Source organism: Trachinotus anak, unplaced genomic scaffold (genome assembly GCF_046630095.1).
Source record: "Trachinotus anak isolate AG129_WGS33_773 ecotype Australia unplaced genomic scaffold, CSIRO_AGI_Tana_v1 ptg000031l, whole genome shotgun sequence".
Lineage (NCBI taxonomy): Eukaryota > Metazoa > Chordata > Actinopteri > Carangiformes > Carangidae > Trachinotus > Trachinotus anak.
In genome coordinates, this window is record NW_027273882.1 from 8,900,333 (window position 1) to 8,918,488 (window position 18,156).

The 18,156-nt window shown below is 44.3% G+C and overlaps 1 protein-coding gene across 4 annotated transcripts; it reads right to left on the minus strand.

The window, feature by feature from the left end:
• Positions 1 to 915: 915 nt before the first annotated feature.
• Positions 916 to 15,008, minus strand: LOC139612101 (protein NLRC3-like). 4 transcript variants are annotated; one of them, XM_071467310.1, is made up of 10 exons: positions 13,920 to 14,988; positions 11,576 to 11,686; positions 10,623 to 10,744; positions 10,431 to 10,509; positions 9,957 to 10,240; positions 8,094 to 9,884; positions 3,544 to 3,717; positions 3,226 to 3,399; positions 1,733 to 1,779; positions 916 to 1,488 (listed from the first exon to the last, which is right to left on the minus strand). In XM_071467310.1, the coding sequence occupies exons 4-10, from the start codon at positions 10,431 to 10,433 to the stop codon at positions 956 to 958; spliced, it is 3,006 nt and encodes a 1,001-aa protein (XP_071323411.1). In that variant the 5' UTR covers positions 10,434 to 10,509; positions 10,623 to 10,744; positions 11,576 to 11,686; positions 13,920 to 14,988; the 3' UTR covers positions 916 to 955. The 4 variants fall into 4 exon arrangements, with proteins under 4 accessions (XP_071323411.1, XP_071323409.1, XP_071323410.1 ...); XM_071467308.1 differs by lacking the exon at positions 10,623 to 10,744; XM_071467309.1 differs by lacking the exon at positions 10,623 to 10,744 and having other exon boundaries at positions 8,094 to 9,888; positions 10,012 to 10,240; positions 13,920 to 14,981.
• Between the last annotated feature and the right edge of the window lie 3,148 nt (positions 15,009 to 18,156).

Here is an 18,156-nt window from a genome sequence, read left to right on the forward strand (position 1 = left end):
AGGAGGGGGCATTGCTGACCCTGAAGACAGAATATACATATAAAAACATCAGGAAGGTTAAGAAAAGTCATCATCCTGTGTGTAAGTTCAGCAATGAGATCATTTTTATTTCCTGTAAAGATGTGAAACCTCGTCCACCACCAACATTTAAATCAGAATCAGAATCAGAATCAGAATCAGGTTTATTGCCAAGTATGTTTTCACGTACAAGGAATTTGTTCTAGTGAATGGTGCAGAGCGCACCAAAACACCGAGGCAGCCATCTGCGGCGCCATTTAAAAAGGAGGAATGGGGAAAAAACAAGTGGAGAGGAGAGGAGAAAAAATAACAGAACCCAAACTATACTCCTGGGGGGGGGGGGGGGGGGGGGGGGGGGGGAGATACAGTGTGGGATACAAACACATCTACACAGTCACAACACAGTGACTCAAGACAATTTGCTCCAGGGGAGGGGGTAAAGGGGGGGGGGAGGTGATTCCAGTGCAGACAGGCAGCCAGCCGCAGCCGCTGCCATTTAGGCGCAGCTATCGGACCCCGCCCGCCGCGCTGGATGGGAGGAAGCGGCGAAGGCGTGGGATGGGGTTGGGTTGTGAGTTGCATATGTACATGTAAGAGGTGTCCGTGAATGTGTGTGTGTGCATAGGCCTGGGGAGTCGCTTCGTCTAGTTCACAATCAGAGCCTCAGTTCGCAGGGTGTCATCGCGATAACACAGCAAGTTGCCATGGAGACATCCTTGATCGGTTCCTGGACGGAGTCAACAATCCACAGGTGTCCGTGGAGGAGGGGGGGGGGGTAGGAGTAGAAGCGTCTCACTGCAGCGATCTCGTGGGGGAGTTGTTCCAGCACCGGTCTTGGCCAAGGCCGGTGCTGCGGGGGCCGGAACGCAGATTAGATTATGATTATGATGATAAACCACAGGACTGAAGCTGCTGTCACTTCCAGAGACTCTCCCTCCTACACTGGACACAGAGACACTGAGGAACCAGACCAGATCCTGAACCCAGGATACAGAGGTTGAGTGAATGTCGTGTTGAAGGTGTGGAGGTGGATCAGTGAGTCAGAGGAGACTGTGTAGAAGGACAGAGAGCCAGCAGGACAGTCCACATACACTGCTACTCTGTGAGAGGCTGAGGAGGAGGAGGAGATGGTTGTTTTTCTCTTATTGTGCCAAACAGAGTAACCACCATCATCAGAGCAGTTCAGACTCCAGGACAGATCATTTCTTCCAAACACACAGTCTTTACTGTCTCCTTTCCTTCTGATTCCTCTGTAACTCACTGATATATAAACCCCTCCACTCCACTCCACCTCCCAGTAACAGCGACCAGTCAGACCAGTTCTACACAGCAGCTGAGGCCAGAAGTAAAATCTGTCTGGATGATCAGGATACGACTGATCCTCTGTCACATATGTCACCTTCCTGTTGTTGTCAGACAGTTTCAGGTTTGTGTTCACTGTGTTTGTGTCCAGTTCCAGTTCACAGGCATCTGATGGAGAGAACAAGACACAACACAGCTGCAGTTTATCATCTGACTCATCTGATGGCTCATTGATTGATTATTGACTGACATGTTGTTATTTCCTGTCAAGTTTATCAGTGACACATGTTGTCAGACGTCTGTCATCAGAAATGTTTGAATGAATAAAAACCACAACTACCAACATTGTGTTTAAAGACAAACTGACAGTCAGCTGTTTGCTCATCATCAGTCACATTAAATCCACACTTACACTTCCTGACATCAGGTTTTAACCTGTGCTCTCCACCATGGTCCACCCTGGAGGAAGAAACACAGTCAGAATGATTTTCTATCCAACATGAGTCCTAACTGCTGTTCAACATGAAGCAGTGTTCCTCAGTTTGTCAGTGTGACACAGAAACAGGCTGAAACTCATCAGTCTGAACTGGTTCCTTGTTTCTTTCACTGGAGTCTGTGAGGAAAAGATGTGAAGAAGAAGAAGAAGAAGAAGAAGAAGAAGAAGAAGAAGAAGAAGAGGATCATGTGACGTAGAAACAATCAGAGTCTCCACTGATCTGCTGTGTGTTTTTCTTGATGTCCTCCTACATGAGTCAACAGAATGGGAAATATTGGTCTCTGCAAGTTTTCCCTTCAAATGAAGTTTGAGCAGAATTTACACATGAACAACTAAAGTGTATACAGACTGTTCACAGATCAGTTTAACACCAGATTCAATGTGTTTAGTGTCATTTCTGTGTTTGAAACAGAGGCTCTAATGATAGAGAGGCCGTTTGCTGTACAGATTGTAAAGCCCTCTGAGGAAAGTTGAGGATTTGAGGCTGATGAATGAAAGTCAACTGACTTGACTTGAGAATTTCATGTGAAAAACTGAAGGTTTTTCCTGTTAAATGATCATTTTGAAGTGAACAGAGAATAAATGTTCCTATGTGTCATTTCTATCAGCAGCAAAGCTTTTGTAAAGTCATTAAATGAATCTGTGTTTGTTCTTTGTTTTTACTTCAAATGTGCAATAATCAAGAAAATATATAGAAAAGGTGTTTGAGGTGGAAAAATAGACGTGAAACCAAAGTATTGGACAAATTAAATGTTGACCTGATGATGGCACTAGATGAAAAGTCAGAGGGTCACCGAGGTTATTACAGTTCATGTAAGAACATGAATGAAAGGGGAACATGAACGTCTGAAGTACATTTCAGCACAATCATCCAATAGTTGTTGAGATGTTTGAGTCTGGACCACAAATAACAATCTCGTGGCAGCTCTAGAGGAAAATGAAGGGTTACTGAGGTCACGAGGGTTTAATCTCTCTGCATCCTGCTCATCTTTTCACTTTTGATCACAATCCAATAGAAAAGTCAGAGGGTCACTGTTGATGATCCCCAGAAGATGAATCTTCTGAGGATCAGAAATATCAGAACTGAATTTCACCTCAATATGTTCAGTAGTTGTTGAGATGTTACAGTCTGGACCAAAGAGGTGGAGCGACAAACCGACACCATCACACCTACATCCAAACTGCTATTATGGCTCAAAGTGAGGATGTGGTTCTCTGATGAAGGGATGTCTCCATTTGATCAAAGACTTGTGAGGATCCACGTGTTTGCTGATTCAGGCCAACTCACTCCTCTGAACACAACTAAGAGAAATAAGACGTCTTTCATGATGACGGAGCCAAGCAGGGAAACAGGAAATAAAAGACAGGAGACAGAGCTCAGAGACTGAGGTCTTGTTGTCTGTCCATACCTGAGAGAGTCCAGTCTCCAGTGTGGATCCTCCAGTCCAGCAGACAGCAGCTTCACTCCTGAGTCTCCTGGATGATTGTAGCTCAGGTCCAGCTCTCTCAGATGGGAGGGGTTGGAGCTCAGAGCTGAGGCCAGAGAAGCACAACCCTCCTCTGTGATCAGACAGCCTGACAGACTGGAGTAAGAAAATATGATCAACTCAGTATTTTAGAAAAATCATGTCAACAGGAAAATGTTGAACATCTCCACCAACAAGAACCTAAAGCAGGAAAAGCAGGATTTAAAAGATCAGCTATCTAAAAAACAGCTTTATCCTGACCTGAGAGCTTCCAGTGAACAGTGCGGACTCTCCAGTCCAGCAGACAGAAGCTTCACTCCTGAATCCTGCAGGTTGTTGTTACTCAGGTCCAGGTCTCTCAGACTAGAGGACTGGGAGCTGAGGACTGAGGACAGAGCTTCACAGCTTCTCTCTGAGAGGTTACAACCACTCAGTCTGAAAGAAGAATAAGTGATGAAGAACATGTCCCAAAAATTCAGTAAAAAGCCTCCAATTGTTCCAAAATGCTGCAGCACGAGTACTGACAGGAATTAGGACATGAGATCACATATCTCCTGTGTTAGCTTCTCTGCATTGGCTCCCTGTAAAATCCAGAATAGAATTTAAAATCCTCCTCCTCACCTACAAAGCCATTAATGGTCAGGCACCATCGTACCTTAAAGAGCTTATAGTTCCCTATTTTCCCAATAGGACACTTCGCTCTCTAAATGCAGGTCTACGTGTGGTTCCCAGAGTTTGTAAGAGTAGAATGGGGGGCAGAGCCTTCAGCTATCAGGCTCCTCTCCTGTGGAACCAGCTCCCAGTGTGGGTTCGGGAGGCAGACACCCTCTCTACCTTTAAGATCAGGCTTCAAACTGTCCTCTTTGATAAAGCTTATATTTCATTCATTCATTTGAAAGCCTTATTCTTAGTCTGTCTCACCCAAACTGGAAGACACAAAAACCAGTCCTACTAGTTACTGTATATCGTCCACCTGCCCCTTACTCTGAGTTCTTATCTGAGTTCTCAGACTTTTTATCTGAGTTAGTTCTCAGCACAGATAAAGTTATCATGGTGGGTGATTTTAACATTCACGTAGATGTTGAAAGTGACAGCCTGAGTATTGCATTTAATTCATTATTAGACTCAATTGGCTTCTCTCAGCATGTTAATGAACCCACTCACTCTTTTAATCATACCCTTGATCTGGTTCTGACTTATGGGATTGACATCGAATATCTAACAGTTTCTCCCAGAAACCCTCTTTTATCTGACCATTCTCTGTTAACATTTGAGTTTTCAGTCATGGACTACACAGCATCTGGGGAAAAAATCTATTACAGCAGGTGTCTCTCTGACAATACCATTAGCAAATTTAAAGAAAGAATCCCATCAGTACTTAGCCCACTGCCATGTATCAATGCAGTAGGGAACAGCTCTCTTAACTTCACATCCACACAGGTTGATGATCTTGTTGACAGTACTGTAGCCTCACTGCGTGCAACTCTAGACACTGTGGCCCCTCTGAGGAAGAAGGTAGTGAGTCAGAGAAGGCTAGCTCCATGGTACAGCTCAGAAACACGAGCTTTAAAGCAAAATTCAAGGAAACTAGAAAGAAGGTGGCGTTCTACTAACCTGGAAGAATCTCTAAAGGCTTGGAAAGACAGCCTATTGGCATATAAAAAAAGCCTCCGTAAAGCCAGAACATCCTATTATTCATCATTGATAGAAGAAAACAAGAACAATCCCAGGTTTCTGTTCAGCACTGTAGCCAGGCTGACAGACAGCCACAGCTCTGTTGTTCCATCTATACCTTTAGCCCTCAGCTGTAATGACTTTATGAGCTTCTTTACAAATAAAATTGTCTCTGTTAGAGAAAAAATTCACCATCTCCTCCCCACAGCCGGCTCAGATGTACTGTCCAGTTCAGCAGCCTCAGAGTCGACTGTAACTGGCTTATATTTTGACTGTTTCTCTCCTGTACATCTCCCTGAGCTCACTTCAACAGTTTCATCATCTAAACCATCGACTTGTCTTCTTGACCCCGTTCCAACAAGGTTGTTCAAAGAAGTTTTTCCTTTAATTGACACCTCTATATTAAGTCTGATTAACTTATCTTTATCAACTGGTTATGTACCGCAGGTTTTTAAAGTTGCAGTAATTAAACCTCTACTTAAAAAGCCTACTCTTGATCCAGATGTTTTAGCCAATTATAGACCTATATCCAACCTCCCCTTTATTTCCAAAATCCTTGAGAAGGTTGTTGCAAACCAGTTATGTGATTATTTGCACAGGAATGGTTTGTTTGAAGATTTTCAGTCAGGTTTTAGAGTCCATCATAGCACAGAAACAGCTCTGGTTAAGGTTACCAATGATCTCCTCGTAGCCTCAGACAATGGACTTGTCTCTGTACTTGTCCTACTAGATCTTAGTGCCGCATTTGACACCATTGATCATAAGATTTTATTACAGAGACTAGAACATATGGTCGGCATCAAAGGAACCACACTAAGCTGGTTTAAGTCATATCTGTCAGATAGACTCCAGTTTGTTCATGTTAATAATGACTCCTCTATCATCACAGAAGTTAGTCATGGAGTTCCACAAGGTTCTGTGCTAGGACCAATGCTCTTCAGTCTATATATGCTCCCTCTGGGAAACATTATTAGGAGGCGCCAGATGAATTTCCATTGTTACGCAGATGACACCCAGCTGTACTTATCCATGAAGCCAGGTGAGACTAACCAGATAGCCAAGCTTCAGGTGTGTCTTAAGGACATAAAAACCTGGATGACCACTAATTTCTTACTCTTAAATTCAGACAAAACTGAGGTTATTGTAATTGGCCCAAAACACCTCAGAGATACACTATGTGATAATATACTGACTCTGGATGACATCACCTTGGCCTCCAGTGCTACAGTCAGAAACCTTGGTGTCATTTTTGACCAGGACTTGTCCTTTACTTCACATATAAAGCAAGTCTCTAGGACAGCCTTCTTCCACCTGCGCAATATTGCTAAAATCAGACCGATTCTATGTCTCAAGGATGCTGAAAAACTAGTTCATGCATTTGTTACCTCAAGACTGGACTACTGTAACTCTTTATTGTCAGGATGTCCCAAAAATTCAGTAAAAAGCCTCCAACTGATCCAGAATGCGGCAGCACGAGTACTGACAGGATCTAGGAAACGAGATCACATCTCTCCTGTGCTAGCCTCTCTGCATTGGCTCCCTGTAAACTCTAGAATCGAATTTAAAATCCTCCTCCTCACCTACAAAGCCATTAATGGTCAGGCACCATCGTACCTTGGAGAGCTTATAGTTCCCTATTTTCCCAATAGGACACTTCGCTCTCTAAATGCAGGTCAACTTGTGGTTCCCAGAGTTTGTAAGAGTAGAATGGGGGGCAGAGCCTTCAGCTATCAGGCTCCTCTCCTGTGGAACCAGCTCCCAGTGTGGGTTCGGGAGGCAGACACCCTCTCTACCTTTAAGATCAGGCTTAAAACTGTCTTGTTTAGTAAAGCTTATAGTTAGGGCTGGCTCGGGTATGTCCTGACCCATCCCTTAGTTATGCTGCTATAGAGCTAGACTGCTGGGGGATTCCCATGATTCACTGGGCGCTCTCTCTCTATTTCTGTCTCTCTCCCCCTCTCTCTCTCGATAACTTCATGCCATTAACTTTGTATTTTTTCTCTCCCGTAGTTTGTGCTTCTCCTCTCTCTCCCTCGCTCTGTCCTCATTCTGCAGGTATCTCTGCCCCGGGAGCAGCAGGATCCAGATCCACCACTACTCATCTTTACTATTAACCACTGTTACCTGTCATTATTATTGATAACACCATTACCGACACAGCTGTTCCTGGTCTCTCTCTCTCTCTCTCTTCTCTCCCCTCTCCTCCCCCTCCCCCTCTTTCTATCTTCTCCTAAACCCAACCGGTCGAGGCAGACGGCCGCCCACCCCGAGCCCGGTTCTGTTGGAGGTTTCTTCCTGTTAAAAGGGAGTTTTTCCTCCCCCCTGTCGCCAAACGCTTGCTCTTTGTGGGAACTGTTGGGTTTATTCTGTAACAAAGTAAGGTCTTGACCTTACCCTGTAAAGTGCCTTGAGATAATGTATATTATGATTTGGCGCTATACAAATAAAATTGAATTGAATTGAATTATAGTTAGGGCTGGCTTGGGTATGTCCTGAACCATCCCTTAGTTATGCTGCTATAGAGCTAGATTGCTGGGGGATTCCCATGATGCACTGGGCTCTCTCTCTCTCTCTCTCTCTCTCTCGATTACTTTATGCCGTTAACTTTGTATTTTTTTTCTCTCCCGTAGTTTGTGCTTCTCCTCTCTCTCCCGCTCTCTGTCCTCATTCTGTAGTTATCTGCAGGATTCAGATCCACCACGACTCATCATTACTATTAACCACTGTTATCTGTCATTATTATTGATAACACTATTACCTATACAGCTGTTCCTGGTCTCTCTCTCTCTTCTCTCCTCCCCCCACCCCCTCTTTTTATCTTCTCCTAAACCCAACCGGTCGAGGCAGACGGCCGCCCACCCTGAGCCCAGTTCTGTTGGAGGTTTCTTCCTGTAAAAAGGGAGTTTTTCCTCCCCCCTGTCGCCAAGCGCTTGCTCTTTGTGGGAACTATTGGGTTTTTCTCTGTAACAAAGTCAGGTCTCGACCTTACCCTGTAAAGTGCCTCGAGATAATATATATTATGATTTGGCGCTATACAAATAAAATTTAATGTAATTGAATGTTTTAGTTGTAAGTAAGTCAGTAAAATATCAAACAAGTTTCACATAGTTGTTAAATCGTCACGTTCATCCACCTACAGAGCTTTATTTGAAGCTTTGACCACTGGCAGCAGCCTCAGAAGAGCCTCCTCTGAAGCAGAGTATTTCTTCAGGTCAAACACGTCCAGATCTTCTTCTGATGACAGTAAGATGAAGACCAGAGCTGACCATTGAGCAGGAGACAGTTTATCTGTGGAGAGACTTCCTGATCTGAGGTGCCACTGAACCACATTCACTAGAGAACGATCATTCAGTTCATTCAGACAGTGGAAGACGTTGAGGCTTTTCTCTGCAGACAGATTCTCATTGATCTTCTCCTTGATGTACTCGACTGTTTTCTGATTGGTCTCTGAGCTACTTCCTGTCTGTGTCATCAGGCCTCGTAGGAAGGTCTGATTAGTCTGAAGTGAAAGACCCAGAAGGAAACGGAGGAACAAGTCCAGGTGTCCATTTGGACTCTGTAAGGCCTTGTTCACAGCTCTCTGGTAGAAGTCTGCAAATTTACCTTTTATTGTGTTGATTTGGGGTGTTGTTAGTTCCTCTGACATCAGATTGACTCCAGAGTTGATGAAGGTCAGATGGACATGAAGAGCAGCCAGAAACTCCTGAACACTCAGATGGACGAAGCAGAACACCTTGTCCTGGTACAGGCCTCTCTCCTCTTTAAAGACCTGTGTGAACACTCCTGAGTACACTGAGGCTGCTCTGATATCGATGCCACACTCTGTCAGGTCTGATTCATAGAAGATCAGATTTCCTTTCTGCAGCTGCTCAAAGGCCAGTTTTCCCAGAGAATCAATCATCTTCCTGCTCTCTGGACTCCAGTGTGGATCTGTTGCAGATCCTCCATGATACTTGATGTTCTTCAGTTTGGACTGAACCACCAGGAAGTGGATGTACATCTCAGTCAGGGTCTTGGGCAGCTCTCCTCCCTCTCTGGTCTTCAACACATCCTCCAGAACTGTAGCAGTGATCCAGCAGAAGACTGGGATGTGGCACATGATGTGGAGGCTTCGTGATGTCTTGATGTGGGAGATGATCTGTCTGGCCTGCTCCTTATCTCTGAACCTCTTCCTGAAATACTCCTCCTTCTGTGGGTCAGTGAACCCTCTGACCTCAGTCACTATGTCAACACACTCAGGAGGGATCTGATTGGCTGCTGCAGGTCGTGTGGTTATCCAGAGGCGAGCAGAGGGAAGCAGTTTCCCCCTGATGAGGTTTGTCAGCAGCACATGCACTGAGGTGGACTCTGTCACATCAGTCAGGATCTCAGTGTTGTGGAAGTCCAGAGGAGGTCGACACTCATCCAGACCGTCAAAGATGAACACAACCTGGAACTGATCAAACCTGCAGATTCCTGCTTCTTTGGTTTCAGTGAAGAAGTGATGAACAAGTTCCACCAAGCTGAACTTTTTCTCTTTCAGCACATTCAGCTCTCTGAAAGTGAAGGGAAATGTGAACTGTATGTCCTGGTTGGCTTTGTCTTCAGCCCAGTCCAGAGTGAACTTCTGTGTTAAGACTGTTTTCCCAATGCCAGCCACTCCCTTTGTCATCACTCTTCTGATTGGTCCATCTCTTCCAGGTGAGGCTTTAAAGATGTCTACTTGTCTGATGCTTGTTTCTGGTCTGTCTGGTTTCCAGGAAGCTGTTTCAATCTGTCTGACCTCATGTTCATCATTGACCTCTCCAGCCCCTCCCTCTGTGATGAAGAGCTCTGTGTAGATCTGATTCAGAAGGGTTGGGTTTCCTGCTTTAGAGATCCCCTCAAACACACACTGGAACTTCTTCTTCAGGTTAGATTTGAATTTAAGTCGACAAACTGCAGCAGGACTTTCTGAATGAACAAACAACAAACAGGTTCAATTAATGTATATGAACATATTTCCCTCCGTCTCTTGAGACGTTAGTAAATGTCTCATTTCTCCATCATGTTGAATCTTTAGAGAAATCCTCTTACTGCTCAGCAGACAGTCAGCCAGCTCCTCCTGCTTCATCCTCCTCAGGAAGTTCACTGTGATCTTCACAAATGCCTCTCTGCTGCTCCTCCTCTGCTCTTCATCCTCACTGTCCAACACCTCCTCATCCTCCGTCTGACTCTCTGAGCATTCTGGGTAATCTGGTCTCAGGACCCTCTGGACTCTCTTCAGCTCCTTCTTCACAAAAGTGACAATGTTCTCCTCCAGCAGCTGGAACAGATGATGAACTGAACATTTGATTTAAACTGGTAGAACACAACATGTGATTCATGTGTCAGTGTGAAGGCCTGCTGGTCTAAACAGAGCAGCATGGAGACTGTTAGGACCTGAAGGGAAGTTCAGCATTGAATCTGTGGTTGATGGAGTCAAACAGTAACAGTGTGATTGTACATGTACACACCATAAATATGGAGTCCAGGTCTGGTTGATGCTGCTGGGCAGACTGATCACTGTGGACCTCTGAGCTCTGCTGCTGAACTCTGTGGAGAAAACATCAACTTTAAGGAAAATGAATGAGTCAAACCACAGAGTTGAAGAGGATTAGAGACATCAGGACCAGATCAGACGCAAAGAGGGGCCATCAGGACCAGACCTGCTGAAAAATCCTCCTGATGTTGATGGATAAGAAGAAGTGATCTGTGGGATGGTGATGCTGGGACACAAATCAGGGACTCATCAGTCTCAGCTGGGTCACCTTGTTGAAGGTGTCTGATGCTGAAAGAGCATAAAGGCTCAATGAGTGCAGAGACACTATCACCAAAAACAACAGCGCCCAACCAGGACTTTGATGGACCACCTCACAGAGACCACACCATTAGTCCTGGGCAGCAGAGCAACCGTCCAGGGTTTGGAAAACCTCATTACTTTGACAAGGATCAAGCTTCAAGCCGGTTAAATCCAGGTCCCTGGTACTGATTGGGAACAGAGGTGTGGTTAAAGTCCGCTTTTCTCTGCCCCCCCCCCCCCCAGTCCCACATATCTCAGGAGCCTTGGTAAAATCTCTGAGTGTTCTCCAGCAGAGGGCAGCATCGACCTGAAACACTGAATAAAAAGCTCTGCAGGTGAGAGGAGCTGCTTCTTCCTCACATCAACATGTCAGTGTCAAAACGAATCACAACCAACTGTCCAATCACAGCCTGGACGTTTAATACTGAGCTCAAGGAGAAGAGGTTAGGAAAGAACATTTTTGACTTTTCAACCGCAGCTCAGCTGAAGGCAGCCATGACAGACAGCCTTTCACAATAAAACCCTTTCCTGCGTCTGAGGTACAGTACTACTGACTGTGTGTTTGGTGACATTTGTGACTGTTGCAGTTTTAATGAGATGGATTGTGCTACAGAAACAACACGAGACAAAATCTTTTCACTTTGTTTCCTGTTTTGTGGTCAGATTTGACTGTGACTGTTGTGCAGGTGGACACTGTGATGATGATGATGAAACGGTTTATAGTTCAGTCCTACAACAGACTGTGAAGATCTGGACCAAGACCTGATTCCTCTTCTCAGCAGAGTCAGATAATAACAAAGTTTAGTTTTAAATTCTTACCTTCCATCAGCAGGTCGTCTATCTTTAAAGTCAATATAGCGACCTATAGACCGGTCACTGTTCATGGACACACAGCTGGGTTCAGGAGAGTCTGGTCTCTGCTGCTGCATCCTGATACAAACAAACAAGTGACCAATGAAAAGTATTCAATTCAATTCAATTCAATTTTATTTGTATAGCGCCAAATCATAATATACATTATCTCAAGGCACTTTACAGGGTAAGGTCAAGACCTTACTTTGTTACAGAGAAAAACCCAACAGTTCCCACAACGAGCAAGCGCTTGGCGACAGGGGGGAGGAAAAACTCCCTTTTAACAGGAAGAAACCTCCAACAGAACCGGGCTCAGGGTGGGCGGCCGTCTGCCTCGACCGGTTGGGTTTAGGAGAAGATAGAAAGAGGGGGAGGGGGAGGAGAGGGGAGAGAAGAGAGAGAGAGAGAGAGAGAGACCAGGAACAGCTGTGTAGGTAATGGTGTTATCAATAATAATGATGACAGGTAACAGTGGTTAAAGTAGTTTGAAGTAGTTTGCTCGCCAACCCTCTTTCTGGTATTCCTCCAACAGTCCCTGGTACTTGGCATGCTTCCTTTCAAATGCCTCCTCTATGCGGTCTTATGAGAGCATGGTCATTTCCGTTTTGAGGCCTCTGACAAAATGATGATGATGTCTGGTCGCAAAGTTGTAACTGCGATCTGTGCCGGAAACTTGATTTGCTTGTCAATTCAATTCAATTCAATTCAATTCAATTCAATTTTTATTTGTATAGTGCCAAATCATAATATACATTATCTCAAGGCACTTTACAGGGTCAGGTCGAGACCTTACTTTGTTACAGAGAAAAACCCAACAGATCCCACAAAGAGCAGCACTTGGCGACGGGGGAGGAAAAACTCCCTTTCAACAGGAAGAAACCTCCAACAGAACTGGGCTCAGGATGGGCGGCAGTCTGCCCCGAACGGTTGGGTCAAGGCCAAACATGCTGCAAGTCTCTTGAGCTCTGGGTTGTAGTCAGGGCAGTGTCGCCTGTTGTTTGTCTTGGCTGAAGAGAAACTCTGCGCAACTGCCTTCAGCTCCTGGTCAGTTGCGACCCTGTCCCAGCAGTGAGAAGGCAGGAAGATGGATCAGTCTTGACCTAAAGCTCGAGGTTTGCTGGCCTTGATGAGGTGTCGTAAACATCTTGCATAAGGAATTATATGTGCTGGGGCTTTCTACTGTCCAGTCAAACGGCGATACAACACAATGTGACCACAGTGATCTGTTCATCAGACATTTACAGATAGGTAGGATTCTCACCTTCTTGTCTTTACAGTACACAAAAGTTCTAATTCTAATTCTGAGCCAACCCAAACCTGGAGGCCCATAATAATTTAATGATCCCCTGACACCGCATTTATCTGTGATAGTACCATTTGTTATCTCTCATTTATACGTTATAATCCAAAATGTGTTGATTCCTTAAAGCTACTTGTCAGTTTTTTCTGTTGTGCCACTATTGTTTAATAATCCCTCAACTGGTCATAGTTTGTTTGTTTATGTACCCAGTACTCGAGGCAGCTGTGTTGATAGTCAGTGGCTTATCCTGGGAAAATAAGATTTAAAAAATATCATATAATTCCCAATGTTATGTTTTGCTGAAATCACCAAATCTGTAGCATAAACACACAAAATTAATTTAGTATAAATAAAACCTGTAATCTCTTTCTCATTTCAAATTTTAAATCTTTTGTTTATTAACCCACAACAACTTGTATTAAGTTATTACCACGGAATTAGTTACATAGACCTTATACCTATAGAAGATTTGATACAGTGACCATGAAATGTATTTGTCTTTATCTCAAAATGTATCATATCATATCTATAAACAGGTGTTTTATTCCAACATGTGGAGCTCTACAATAAACTGAGCTAAATACTGAACCAGCTTCTCTGTCCATCAGACACTGACCAGATTCATCCATGAAAGGTTTTAAAGCCTCAGCCTCGACAGTTGAGACATAAACTGTGAGAACAGGGCTCCACTAAAGAAAAGTCAGTGTTTGTACTGGTAAGATTGTGTTTTGAACAACACCTCAGTCATGTGGATCCAACCTGTCTGACTGGTTCTGACACTGCCTGTGTTTTCTAGTGATCATGTCTCAGATTACAATAAAACCTCTGTTGATTCTAAGATCCGCTGACATTAATGCAAATAATCCTCAAATCATCATATTTAACTCCAACAGAAATTCTTTAAGAATATTTTTAACATATTTTTACACTATTTCTACTGTCCAGTCAAACAGTGACACATCACAATGTGACACAATGTGACACAATGTGATTCTCACCTGCTGAACTCACCTCAGGTCAATTTACAGACACTTTCCACCTTCATGTGTCGAGGAAACATCTGCAGAGAAGAAGCTGCTCGTTCTCCCTCGTCAGTCCTGGTGTCTGTGAGCATTTGATCTGAGGACAAGTCACATCCTCATAACTTCAGAGTCCAAGTTTAAAAATATCAGAGTGACATCAGAACCAGTCTAACCTGTGACAGAAACCCAGTCAGTGTCAGAGAGATCACACATCAGAGGGTGTAGTTCTACTATCTGTCCACTAGATGGAGCTGACTGACCATCTAATGAACAGACCACAGTAGGACGTGATGGAGGAGCAGCTGTCTGGATCACAGGTGAACAGACTCTGGACAGGATGGTTTGTTGGGGATCTGAGGGCAGCCAGGACTGTCCCTCAGTCTTGGCTCCTAACAGAAGGGGACCAGAACCTCCAGAACCTGCAGAACCTCCAGAACCTCAGGCTGACAGATCTTCAAATTAGGTTTTTCTTTCAACCACTTTTACTTTTTTCTCACTGTAAAGACTTTGAGCCTCTGTTTAAAAATAAAGTTTGTTAGAACTTAGAACTGCTACAGTTACTGCTTCATATAATAAATGTTTGTTAAAGTTACATAACATAGTTCCAACAGGTGGCACTAAAGACCAGGTAACATCAGGAGTCTGTCATGCAGAATGCGTGTTAGGAAAGAGGTTTCCAACAGGTCAGTGGAGTCTTGTTTCATATTTCTCTTCTGTTCTGATAAATAATTTGCACTTTTGTTCAGAATCAGATACGTTAGACCTTTAGACCTTTAGAAGAATCTGATTCTGTAAAAATGGTACAAAAAAGTTTTGTTTTAGTTTTAGTTTCACTTTGGTTTTGTCTTTTCAGCGTCAAGGCAAAACATCAACACCACCAACCCACCAAGACACAGCTGATGAAAGAACAAACAGTCAAACAGTTCCTATGCTCACAGGGACAAGAAGTCACTCTGAGAAAAAAATGGACTCAAACACCTAAAGGTTCCAGTTGGGACATTTTATCTGCTGCACAAGTAATGAGTAAGTGGACCTTTAGTGGGACAAGACCACAGACAATGTTCATGACTCACAACATGAACTTCCTGCTTCATCACATCAAAGACAAATGTCTGTGTTAGAAAATGTCTGAAGGAGATAAGTTAACTACAGCTCCCAAAGTGCATTTCACTGTTCACATTCAAAGAGCATCACACTGTAGCTGTGTCCAAACTCAGCGGCCACTTTCCTTTGGAGGACCTGGTCTACGAAGGTTTGGCCCTTTGTACTCGTTGTAGACTGCTGAACTGAAATGAGACGGTCTGGTCTATGGAGGATTTTCGCTTGTCAACACAAGCTTGCCCTTAACACTGAGTTGCAAAGTGTGGCTCCTGTTGCCTAGCAACCTTGACAACATGTAACTTTTCTTCACAGTAACTTGAGGTTTTCAGGTCGTTGGTTTTAACAGTTGTACCGTTATTGTTGAACTGAGCTTGAAACACAACACTGACATTTAACAGTGTGATCCTCAGACTCTGTTTGTGTCGTTACCAGCACAATGAATCTTGGGATATGTGGGACCATAAAGGATCCACCTGTTGGACCCTTTGTTGTCCAGGAAAAGGAGGATCCATCTCAAGGACACTCTAGTTGCACCATCGGTCTTCAAATGCAGATGTGGCCCCTGAATTGGGATACAGCTTCTGAATTCATGGCAACATTTTACTTCCTGTTTACATTTTCCAAAGCATCATGGGAGCTGTGGTTCCAAAAAGTAGACCATGAATTTGGGGTGGCCCAGTAGTCGAGTGGTTAGGGCGCGTACCATGTGAGCGCAAGAAACTCTTAGCAAGCAGTCACCGGTTCGACTCCCGACCGGCTCGATTCTTTCCTGCATGTAATTCCCCTCTCTCTACCCCTTTCCTGTCAGTCTCCACTGCACTATAATAAAGTGCAAAAAAAAAAAAAAAAAAGTAGATCATGAAAACCTCCCCAAAGACAATTAATAGGAGGTTTATATCCATTAATATAAACCTCTACAGGGTGTTGGTCTCTGACTGGCTTCTTCTCCACAGCACCAGCAGCTGAGGCTCATGGGTAGTGTAGTATTTCAAGATAGTGGAGAAAACTGCTGATTTATCAGAAACAAAGCTGAAATCATTCAGTCCTGAGGTCAGAACATGAGCCTGTATGATGGTCACATTACCCAGAAGACCCTGGGTTTCTGTGTTCAGTCGCACAAAAGTTTCCTGAATTTAGAGCAGAGAAACTCGAACGCATGTTTCTTTACAAACTGAACATTAACTAAAGTTTTTACAACCTGTGAAAGCTGCAGATCTCACCTCCTCCCACCTCCTTCCCCTGTTTCTGCTGAGTAACATGTAACTAACTCCCCCTCAACCAGACCCCCTCCTCAGAGGAAGTGTGGGTGGTGGTGGTGGTCACAGTCTTTCCTGTTGAATTATTAAGGCGGTGCCCCCGCCCTCACCTCTGGCCAGCGGTGACATTTACACCCAGCAGTGTCACTTCAAAGCAGCGCTGAGGCCCAGCTGATGGATCTGGTTTCACCCTGTGGTGCTGCATTCAGAGTCAGTCAGGACAAAAAAAACCTCCCCAGGCTACAGAAACACGATGCTGCAGAAAAACTGGGAGCAAACAAAGAAAAAGAAGAAGAAGAAGAAGAAGAGTTGTCTCTGTGACCTCAGAGAAAAACATGCAAACCTTCAACACACCATCAGCTGACTGTCCGACTCTTGGTTCAGTTTACTCTAAAGTAGATCAAACTCTCAGATTCAAGACTCTTGATCAGTGAGACATTCAAATGTATTAAGTGTCATACAAATTCTCTCCAGCACATACAGCAGTAAGTGAACGCATCGTGCTCTGATCAGCTCCAGTCTGAGGCCGTCAGCACCAAAAATAAACCGTCCCGCTGTTTTGATGAGAGGCCTCAGATAAACCCCCCCCCCCTCTGAAAACACCACGTTAACGTCTGCCAGCTCTGACCTCGCAGTGTTCTCACATCCCGCTCTGCAGATAAGACAGTTTAAGGTACAGTGAAAATATGCAAATCACAGTGAGAGGAAGCAGACTGAGATGGAGGATAAGAGGAGGCATTAAAAGCAGCACAGCTGTTCCCTCCGTCATTAGCGGAGCAGGAACACAGACCACGTCTCTGTGGTCTCGCCTGCTGGTTTCGTTCAGTCTGGACTCGAACCAAGGATGACTTTAGATGGAGCTGTGTTTCCTTTTTAGGAGACATGAGGACACAGCGGCTGCCTCTCAGTTCAGCCAGATTACAGCTTTTACATCAGGAACGGTTCAGATGACTCCACCTGATCTTCAGACCCTCACAGCTCTAGGTTCAGGTCCTGGTCTGGTTCCATGTTTATTTACATTCAGCTCAAACCACACCACTGGGTTCAGACTGAAACCTGTGTCCTACAGGAACCACAGACCTGAAACTGCTCCCACAATCCTCTCTGTTGTGAGTCACTTTATTGCACTGCCTCTCCTCCTCTGACGGCTCCCTGCTGTCGAGCTTTGTAGTGATAATTTGATTCATTTCCATATTTTGAAAAAGCCGTTTCCCACTTTACAGCTGAGGCGGTGAACGCAGCTGCAGAGGGGTTAAAGTTCGACAGCCATTGTTTCCAAAAAGACCAGTAACCTGTCGTCTTCAAGGAAGCTCTATTTGTAATTGTCATTTAGGAGGGGGCTTCTCTTCTCCAGCCAATGAACACACACTGAATACAAGCTTAACTATCAGCAGCATTAAATGATTTTTTAGATCCAGTCTTCACATATATGAACAGTTTATTGTGACGCTGTGAGCTACAACTTCAGCCTGTCTTTGTTCACATTTTATAAAATTCATTATGCTCAATGTTTGCTTTGTGCCATCACACGTTCAGACACTGGATCACTGTGATACTGAGGGCATGTAAAAACAGCAGGATTCTCAATGAAGTTCTGCAGTCTCTGTTTTCTGGAGGAACATCTGAAAGTGTGAGTTCCTCTGCATCTAAAAGTGTGTGTTTCATGTGTGAGTGAGGGTTAGACTCAAGTGATCGGAGGTTGTGGTTAGTAATCAAACGTACTGACCTCCAGCGTTTCCTGAGACGTCCTAAAATCTAACTCTGAACCTTTGGCTGCTCTGCATCATTTTCATCTCTGCGACCTCTCCACAACCTCGTCTCCCCATTACCCAGAAAGCCCGGCGTTCGTCTCAATTATCCCCGAGCAGA